Source organism: Stegostoma tigrinum, chromosome 10 (assembly GCF_030684315.1).
Source record: "Stegostoma tigrinum isolate sSteTig4 chromosome 10, sSteTig4.hap1, whole genome shotgun sequence".
Taxonomy (NCBI): domain Eukaryota; kingdom Metazoa; phylum Chordata; class Chondrichthyes; order Orectolobiformes; family Stegostomatidae; genus Stegostoma; species Stegostoma tigrinum.
The window spans coordinates 30,477,089-30,487,669 of NC_081363.1; the positions used below are offsets into that span (position 1 = coordinate 30,477,089).

The following is a 10,581-nucleotide window of genomic DNA, read 5'->3' on the forward strand; positions in this document are numbered from 1 at the left end:
AAAAAAACATTAAAAATGCTCTCTATTAAGGTCAGACCTGCAGCTGCACCCAGAAAGAATACAAGAAATTTTAAAGACTACCATAACGCTACCATAAATAATAGTTATTAAAATGACTAATCCGTAAGCAGAATTTTACATTTAAATGAAAACTATCGCCTAGCATAAGTGAGATTAGTAAATCAAAAATCATGTACCATCATATTTTAAAAAAAGAATTCTGTATATTTTCAAAATACTGGTGATTATAGCAAACTATTGTAAATTTATAATTTTTCTGCACAGCAGCCATTAGCAAGGATTAAAATCCGTCTGACGTGAGTTGATCAGAAAGCAGGTGATGTGTTTTGTGATTACATCATGAATAAAATTAAAAGCAGCGGTATGCTCTGTGATACACCAGCAATCGGTATGAATACATTTCTCACAATCTACAGAATGTCCACTGATGACAGCACATCCATTTATTCACATGAACCCTTAAATTTTTCAGCATACTAGGTCTACTAACAAGCAAAGCCATAAATATTTTATAAGCAAATCTGTTACCATCAACTACATACTCAATCATTGATAAAAATTGTAATATTTAGAATAAAAGGCTGCAGGATTGGGGGAAACCATACTTGGCAAATTTCCACAACATCCTTAAGAAAAGTAAGTAAGTAATACTAACTTCTGTGATTTTTTTTAAAAACTGGAAGCTATTAACATATTTTGCATAAAAGAGTTGTCACTAAACAGAATAGTCATATGGATCTTAGGAAATGCTTTGATTTAGAAGTAGAACCAGACTAGTAGTGAGAAAGGATTAACGTATAGATCTTTGTTCTAATCTGCCTAAATGCTAGCAGTGAAAAACCTAACTATTCTTGTCAAATCTGATGCTACTGAAACAATGGAAGGCAAAGAATGTCACCAAACATTTGAAGAATGTTTTGGTAACTGGACCAGAGAAGTGGCAACTCAATTAAATGCTGATAGTGAAAAAAAAGCAACTTGGTTAAAAAATGCGCAACACAAATAAACCATTAGTGCAATAAGAAAATTTGGAATTGGGAAGGGCCATTTCAACCTCTGAGTGATACGATGAAGTGGCTCAGTAGGTGAATGCAATGTTACAATGTTTCACAAACTAATTTGATTTACACATTGTTTCTGGCAAACTTGAAAGTTCAATTCCTATCACCACCCACAAAAACATGCCCTCATAATGGAGCAGATGAATACAACATCAACAAGATATCCTTGTTAAGAATTGATCCGTGATGTCCTTATCAAGATTGTACAAAATTTAATTTGTTATAGATAAGACCCAGAATTATCCAAGGATATACAGCCAGTTTATATAAATTGCATAATAAATTTTAACCCGAAATAAACATCTTCACTCGAGCAATGGTAATCATTTGAAATAATGTAGCACTTAAGATCTGAGAGATAAAACGTATTAGACACATTCAAAACATTAGTTGATACCTATAGTGGAGTTATGTACCAGGAAACCTTACAGGTTTTTGATATCTCACACACATTTACTATACTTTTCAGTAATTCTTATAATCACAATAAATTAGAGCTTATTTCATTTATCGTTGAGTTAATTTATTTAATTATTCATACTGTTAATAATTCATGTCATTGAGTTACTTAATTAAATTTATAAGTCTGGCAACAGTTTCAGAATTTGTTTCTCTTCATTTTCAAGAGTAAGATAATCAAAAATCTTTTTAATTACATTCTTTCACTCAAGAAGTTAAACATTTTCCCAAACAGATCCATGTGAATTTAAAATACGGTACTGTATGACATGGCTGTAGGGCTATGTTGACGTTCTTTAACTAATTAATACATGTATTTTCCCCTAAAATGTGGCAAAACAACTGCGGAGAATGAATTGCAAGTAGTTCTAAATTCATAGTTTGAACTTGAATACTTCAATACTTAGTAGTGGTTGTAATTAAAAAGACCTGGCTTTTTTTGCTGTAAGAGCTTAACTATAGTATCAGGGTAAGGCAACGAGATGAGGATAATTGTATTCAGAATCACTATTTTTACCGAAAAAATGAAGATCTAGGCACTACTATTGTAATTAACATTTACCCACAATGATTTTGATAAATCGCTAGCGAGTGCAATTTACACATCGGGTTAATAACTGCCAGATAGATTAGAAAAAACGTAGCATTTTATTTGAATTCACTTCAATTAGAACGTCACGAAATTGTGTCCATCGTAATCCCAATTTTTGTATCTCAGCAAAAAAAAACAAAAAGCCTGTCATTTCAGGTCAACTGCATTGACTCAAAATCAGCCAAGCAGTACCCAAGCTGAATCAAAACGAACATGTAACATCATCCAATGTTGGCGAAAAAAGAAGCAAATTCATAGCATTTAAACTGGAACTGAATGCTTTTGCTTTGAAATAACAAACTAAACTTAAAAATATTTTCATTTAGAGAAATGCACTCACCCATTCAGTCGTGCGCTTGCCTTTCTCTCTTCCTTCTCTCTTCTTGTATATAGTTCAATGCTGTCTGAACCCCAGCCTTTTGCTTTGCTTACCTCTTGCGGATTCAAAATGTTGCCTGGTAAACCTTTTGAAAACTCCTTGTTAGCCAATACAACATCACAGAATACTTAGAGCGCCCTTTGTCCTCCAGGGACTCACGATCCCATCATTAGCGTTTATTACTCAGAGAAGTTTGACAATGTTATTGACTACTTACAAGATTTTTTTCATTCATTCCTGTTGAGGCCTATCTCACGCTTGAATAGAAACGGAAATATTTTTCAAATATTTCCCTAGCTTCGTGCACAAAAGATAATAAGCTGTTGCACATCTCCTCCCCTAACCACCTTAGAGTACAATGTTTTCTTTCTCTTTAAGATCAGAACAGAACGGGAAAGCAATATTGCGCTTTTTGGTCATATTGTTCTTCTATGTTATTGGAGCATGCCATGAAAGCTTAAATAAGCGACGAATTTACCGTTTTTTAAATAATGAATACTATCCCCAGGATTCCACTCCCATGTCGCTTGTTATACAATATGCAATTTCTATATTTGGCCGTTACTTTTTATTTATGTTTGCTAAACAGTTGAAGGCTAAAGCATTTTAACTCCTACCGGGTTCATTTCTGCATTCACAGTTACAATGTTAACTTTAAATGCTTGGTCTGATTAATATTTCTCATGACATAAATGCGGTTTCGTTGAAAACGTAGCCGCCTAAGAATCTAATTTTAAGAAAACGTGGAACATATTTCGCAGCTGCAATGAAGCACATAACAGTAATCATGCAGTTGTTTTAATGAATGTCATTCCATCACAATTATTTAACAGCGATTTTAAAAACAAAATCTAACGCCTGAGTAATTGAGAAAAATCAACTATTTTAAAGCAGCTTTACTATCTGGCAATTAATACGATCGTTCTATGTTTGGCATCTTATGGAACAGTTCATATTATTGCATTAATCCGTACATATTGAGCTAACCTCATTCAGCATTGCTCCATAATTTGCTCCATGACTATTAATTGCTCCATGACTATAAATTACATGTTTCTGGTTGTTTTTGTTAATTAAATCACTGTCCTTTCGAGACAACAAGATTTCCACCGTTTTGTTTCCGCGATATTAAAGGCGGGTAAAAGTTCTTCCTCTCTCGAGGTCGAATGACTGATTTCTGCTAAAATAATGAAGATTGTAAAGCCCTGTCGGTGGCACGACCAAGCAGATCGAATGCTAGTAAATTTCATAATTCTAGTCCAAAATGCTCCACATTCATTGGCTCTCAATGATGTGATAAATATACAAATATTAGTTCGAAATTACCGTTTGGTTAAAATGAAACACTGACCTATTTGGGGGAAAGTGACCCGTTTCAAAGAAAGGGGCAACTTCATGGCGATTCATCGCAAAATTGAATGGGTAACACGGATATTCACTATTGATTGTTCTACAAGTACAGATCTCTTCCGGGTGAAGTTGTATCCTGCTCGATTTGAGCGTAACTGTAGTTGGCAAAGTAACTAGAGGCGATCAGCAATTATACTGAGGGTTAGTATAACATTAAGTGTGAAAAAATCAATAAAAATACAAATTGATTAAAATAGATTTCCGCAATCATGGCCAATGCAACAAATGGATCATAAGTTAATTTCTAAAGTATCTTTTCAGCTGCTTTGAAACGGCATTTATGCATGAAGCTGCAGCAATGAAATTGACAGTCGTGAAAATAAATCACGAGATTCAGCAAACCAATGAAACGGTCAATATATACGTTGACGTATTGCGACACAAACGAAGTTTTGAGAGCAAAAACCTGCAAAATTTAAACCCTTCCGATTATTAAAATATCATACATTTATGTGTACATAATTGTTAATGTGTGCATATATCGATTGCTGATCGTTATGTGTTAACATTCACGACAGACTCAAAGAAATCGGCGTAGTCAGGCAGGGCATTGGCTTTGAAGTGGGGTTTAGTGTTAGAAATACGTGGTTGTATAATTTATGATCAATTCTAGGCAACCACCCATTATGCATATGAACATAGCAGGGAAGCAAAATCTAATTTCTTCGGAGATTATCATAAAAGATCACTACACATTGGTTAATAAATGTCTGATTTACCTTAATTAATACCCTCTGAGGTGATGACAAATTTCAAACTGGATTTTATAGGTTGCGTAGTATTTAGTAAAATCGCCAATTGTGGAGTTAATTGGACCCGATAGATATTATTATGATTCATATTATTTAATCAAGTAAATGTTGCTGATTTCTATGAGTCAAAACTGTGATGTGTACTTTTGTTTATATAATGTGTTGAATTAAAATATTACTGTTAATGTGTACGAAATAGGATTTGTCTATTAACAAATGAAGACCCCTTTTTCTTTAATTTAAAGAGAATTCCCAAATAACATTGTTACGTTGTGTTTAAAGTGTGTCTATGTGACATTTTATTTTGCACTAGGAACTGTTTCAAATGAATTACAATACACCAAAATGCAAAGAATTATTCCTGAATATTTCTCAGAGTTGGCTGCTTGGATTTAACTGTTAGAACGTTATCGTCTGATTTATGAAAGCAAATAACTTCAGTGTTAACTTGTTCTTGCAATTCAAAATACTACAAAACAACGTTTGTTTGTAGAATTAAAATAAGGCTTCGTACTATTCTGTTTTAAGGTTTTGTCTTGATCTGCTTATTATCCTCAGATTTGCGGTCGCAAAGGTTATTGTCCTGCAAAAATTGCTTTACATTTACATCTCAAAATCCGGCAGCGCACAACGCTGCCTGCTTGAAAACGCCAGCATGTTTTCCATTTAAAGAATACTGCAGCGAATATTTCCAATTTGTCTCTCACTGTTTATGGTAACTATAAACTGCAAGGATTATAGGCATAAAATAATATTGAATGTCATGCACAACTGACAACAGCATGCACGGCAGTTCGCCTATCCTCAATATCATTGAATAAGCATAACTGCGTATGGTCAAGACATATTGTGTAGTTCACATTCTTAAGTGCTCTACAGCAGAAAAGAAATCACATTAAATCAGAGGACAAGCATCATTTCTCCTATTGCAAAAAGGCAAATGAAATCAGACGGCGCGAGCAAAAACAAAACACAGCTCAAGTGATTTAAAGATCAACGTCAAATTGTATAACATGAAGCCATTTTAGTTCGACGAGGTTTAGCGACCCTGCGGCACGAAGATTGGTTTTAACAGTATCGGATTAACAGATCCGTTTCCAAGTTTAGCTGATTCAGATTAAATCGGATTTTCTCCTTGGCCAATCCGAAATGTTTATTTAAAGCATCCCCACAGTCTTTGAAATCATAATGACAATCTATTCGGGAAAACACAGATGAAGTGAAGATTCAGAAAAGAAAACTGAATTGTTAAATATTTTATTTATCTTTCGAACTGTGTACCGCTACCCAGTGAACAATACTCTACAAATAGTCTGTGCACAAATGATCTTACAAAGAATGCAAAAAGCTAACAAAACAATTCTTTTAAATAGATAAACAAACATATATGTATATATAAACTTTAAAGTAAAGTAAAAATATAACACCTTCTTTCAACATGAAATACCCACGAAGTTACAGGGTAGGTGCTCAAAATGTTGCAGCTTGGCAGAAATGGTAGTCGAGGCATCACTTCGGTAATTTATTTTCTATACGTATCCTTCAAATAAAGGTAATCACAAGTTTTATTTTATCTTAAAGACCATTGGTCGCTAAGCCTTCCGCTGTGAATGCAGAATAAACCATTCCTAAATGGATGATGCAAGGACCTGGCAACTGGGGTCCTCCGCTTGGGTTCACTGGACTCATTGTGCTGAAATCTGAAGTACCCTCAAGCTCCGGGTTCTCTTCTCAGATGTCGCAGTCACTGTCGCTCGATGTGATGGAGATAGCCGAAGTGGCCGCTTTGCTCCTTTCCGAGACGCTGCACAAGCTGGCGGCGGGGCTTGAAGCGCCAACCAGTGGTTCCACAGCAGCGTCTTCCTCACTCAACGAACGCACGGACGCCTGTGACAGAATCTGCTGCTGCAGCCTGCACTCGTGAGGAAAACACAGCGAGGAATTACAATCCAGGGATAGAGGGAGAAATGTGCACAGACCCTTCAACATTGGTAGCTAATCAAAGCCTCGAAAATCACCTTCAAGGATTGTACTATGGGAGATGAGCACCAATGTCAGCAATGAAATAAACTATTATATGACTTAAAAACAACTGCTGGTGCTACCAAATATGGTGAATCAATTCGATGTCATTTCAGTCTATCATTATTGAGGCATTATTATAGAAAATAATTAAAGTCAAGATAAGTTTGCGTTAAAATTTAGTGACATTGATTTTGGACCGAACACATCCACAAGAAAAGCTAAGCGTTTATCCACCCCGTATATTGAGCTTCTAAGAGTCAATCTGAAAGGGTTAGCTCAATCGCGGTGCAAGGATTGATAACTGAAGTATTTCCTTCCGTCAGACATGATTTACACGACTCGGCTTTACTATGAAATACAAGCAGTTTTAGGCAGCTACACATAAGCATCGATTAATCTACCAGTTCAATTATTTTGTCTACCTATTTAATTCGATTAGTTATCATATTACTTCAAACACGAATTTTAAAATTACCTAAATGCAGCATGTTGTCATGCTTTGCTAACTTTGCACGAAAAATCATTTGGATTTTTAATTTGCATTCGTAACATCCCCAATTAATGTATTGCGACTGAAGGTGACCAAATAATCTGCCTGATTTTTATTTATCCAATAGATATTTATAGGTACTTGAAGAGACTGCACATTCAATACAAACCTGTTTTTAGCTGCCGCTGCTCTGTCCCTTTGCCTCCGGTTCTTAAACCAGTTACCTACTTGTGTTGGTGTAAGTCCAGTGGCTTGGGCTAACTCTCGTTTTTTGCTGGGATTTGGATAGGGGTCCTGCAGATACCACTCCCTCAATAAATGCCTCGTTCTCTCCTTGAAGCAATGAGTCTTTTGTTCTCCGTCCCAGATGGTCCTGGGCAGGGGAAACTTCTTTCGAACTCTGTACTTGTCCACTGGACCCAACGGTCGACCTCTTAGCTTCTCTGCTTCCTGATAGTGTGCTTCTAGCCAAAGGGCTTGCAACTTGCCGTGTGACTCCTTGGTGAACTTGTGATTCTCCAAGATATGATACAGCTCTCGGAAGTTGCCCGTGTGGAATGCCACGATAGCCCTAGCTCTGAGGACGGACTCGTTTTTGTTGAGTGCCTCACATGCTGCTGGGGCCACTGGCAGTGACCAGAGGAAGCGACCAAGCCGCTCAATGTCTCCGCTCTCCTCCAACGTCTCACATACCCCCGCCACCTGCTGAGGGCTGAAATTCAGAATTGGAAGCTGGAACATTGATTCTCTCTTTTTTTAAAAAGACAAAACTGGATCAACGCAAAACCAAGACAACGGAACGAACTCCAACGAGCAAAGCACTGCAGACGGTGCGTTCTAGTCAGGTTTACAAACGCCAAGGATGAAATTGATGCTCCAAGTGCTAGGGTTAGATCCTTTGCGGTTTCGATAATGAGATGCTGTTAAAAAGGGGGAAAAGATTCAGCCAACATCTGATTTTCTATTGGATTTGGCAGATTCGGTATCTGGTTGCCATGGCTGCCTGTCAATCACTGTCAAATTTGCCAATTAACCAGAAGGAACAGTAAGAATTTTATCACCTCCAAAAAACCTCACTATTGTTGGAAAAATCAAACATATCTTCATTTCTATATTCGATCGATCTAAGATAACATAAAGTTTTGTTTAAATGATGAGTGTGGGTAAACAATTAAGTTCGTGAGGAAATTGGATATTTTATCGGCTCTGTCGATCACAATGCTGTTGCGTTTGGATATAGGCATCGATTAACGACATACGTAAACACTATTTCGATCAAATATTTATGTGACAATACTCGGTTCTTTTAAGTCTTAGGTGCAGTGTGCACATTTGTATTTAATTCTACTTCTAAAAATGTGCAATGTGTAACAATGTCTAAACGTATAAAATGTTGGGTTGCTGCAATCAATTCTCCAATCGTTTTGCGGTTAATCTGTTCTATATTTACTTTATGTCAGTTTATTGCGTGGGATTACAAAGCATGAACTGAACACCCCACTAAGCATATTGGACTCTTTTCCACTGTACTATTTCCATACAGTTGAAGGCTAGCAAAATAAAATGACCTTCTGCATCATATCTGTTACCAGTATGATGACAACAAATACCACATTTCAGAAATAATATGTTGCATCTGCTTAAAGGTAAACTGTTAAACTCGAAGTGATGCATTTACCCTACAAATATCATTGACGTCAATTGCAGACCATTTTTCAATGAGGACTATTAAATATAATCTAAGTGATTGAAAATATTTTAAACTAACAATTATTAGAGTATCTTTCCTTTAAGTACTGTGGCTACTTGCGTAAACCGACTTTTGGTTTAAACAGCATACATCATGGAGCTACAAACCCGTGTATACAGAATTCAAAATGAGCATCGACAGTTCGAAAACGTAAGTCCCAATGTTTGGTATGGAATACATCTCTATGATTAAGAAAAGTCCAGCGCCGTTGAAATTGACATTTTTAACGGTTATGTTTAGATTTTTCACAGTTCTATACAGTTGAATTGAAGATATCCGTTCAAGTCGGTTCGAGTGATTTCCAAGGTTGTGGAAATGCCTTCAGTACATTAAACTATTGTGCAATACACTACGAGCCGGCGATGGTTGAAAGCGAAGTCTGGTCTGATGGCAGGTGGTTGTAGCAAGGTGGTTGTTATCAAGCAGTTACTTCAAAGATAAAACCAGCTAAAACAAAGAACACAACCTGCTTAGAGATAGAAAATACACTTGTGTTATTGACAGTTTCAGGTTTAGGATGGCGGTTTTTCACAGAGGATAAAGATTTTTAATCATCAGAGTTACTGACCTGGTCCTAACGATTTTTAATCGCGTCTTCCACATTTCATTATCACGTGGGAAGCAAATATCTTCCTACTTGAAACTTTGATATAGTATTAAATGCTTAGTTTCCTCTATTTTATTTGCATAATAAGTTCATTCCAAAATACTTCGGTGGGATTATGTTCATCAATGTAAGCAAAACTTCTCCAAATATGTGAAAATATTTTGAACCACAGATACCGTATTGGTTCGTACGAACCGCGTCGATAGTCTATAATATTGCAAGTGGCACAAAATATTTTATTTCCATCAAGAAAGGTGTAAAATGTGATACTTATGCACCGCATGCACGGTTCATTTTTTTTGTAAAATGCTAGGCATATTTGTCGCTTTCTGCATTGATTTGTAATGCGGACACTTTTTTTGTATTTTTGTTTCTTAATAACATTGCATTGCAATGTGCAAAAAAAGTAGGCATTCTACACCTTTTTATTGTCCTCACTATTTCCACATGTTTACAATCAATGCTGTATCACCCAAGCAAACAAAATGCTCTCTGCACCAACTTGTCAGAAGGCATCAATATAATCTGCTATTATACGTAGTGTTGCGAGCCAGTTTACAGCAGAAAGCTTGTAGCAATGTAACAGTAGCAATAAAATATATCCCAGCATAAATACTTCTACACAGCAACAAAAAGCAATCCAAATCGTTGAACTGAATTTATTGACCCTGTTTGGACGCCTGTATTGCTCAACAATGTTTTTTCACGAATAGTTCGAAAAAAATTGAGGCTTATTTAAAGATGCGTACATACTTGTTCGGCATGTAGCAGTATTAATGTGGCATAATAATGTTATTAAAGAAACAACAAGGTGTATCTCGTACAGATCTAGCTACCGAAAACCACAGGACCATTTATTCAACAGCGCATCATAGATAATATATATTGAAAAGTGCAGGTTATTTGGTGTCGCGCAATATAGCGATGTCTTTCGGCACAACTATGAAGTAAACAAGGAATAAACTATTGAATATATTGTTTATTTATGGACAGTACGAATTCATAATATGGTGCAAAATAGCATTTACTGCGTCT

General features: G+C 36.1%; 1 protein-coding gene across 1 annotated transcript; it reads right to left on the minus strand.

Annotated features, from left to right (window-relative positions):
- Positions 1-5,968: 5,968 nt before the first annotated feature.
- Positions 5,969-8,514, minus strand: six6a (SIX homeobox 6a). The gene is made up of 2 exons (XM_048537101.2): positions 7,359-8,514; positions 5,969-6,586 (listed from the first exon to the last, which is right to left on the minus strand). The coding sequence occupies exons 1-2, from the start codon at positions 7,928-7,930 to the stop codon at positions 6,406-6,408; spliced, it is 753 nt and encodes a 250-aa protein (XP_048393058.1). The 5' UTR covers positions 7,931-8,514; the 3' UTR covers positions 5,969-6,405.
- Between the last annotated feature and the right edge of the window lie 2,067 nt (positions 8,515-10,581).

What these genes read in the sequence shown, in the direction of transcription:
- six6a (XM_048537101.2), bottom strand. Translation starts at nt 7,930, where the DNA reads ATGTTCCAGCTTCCAATTCTGAATTTCAGCCCTCAGCAGGTGGCGGGG. An exon ending in GCAGCGGCAGCTAAAAACAG is followed by an intron (nt 6,587 to 7,358) that starts GTTTGTATTGAA and finishes TCACGAGTGCAG; the next exon opens with GCTGCAGCAGCAGATTCTGT.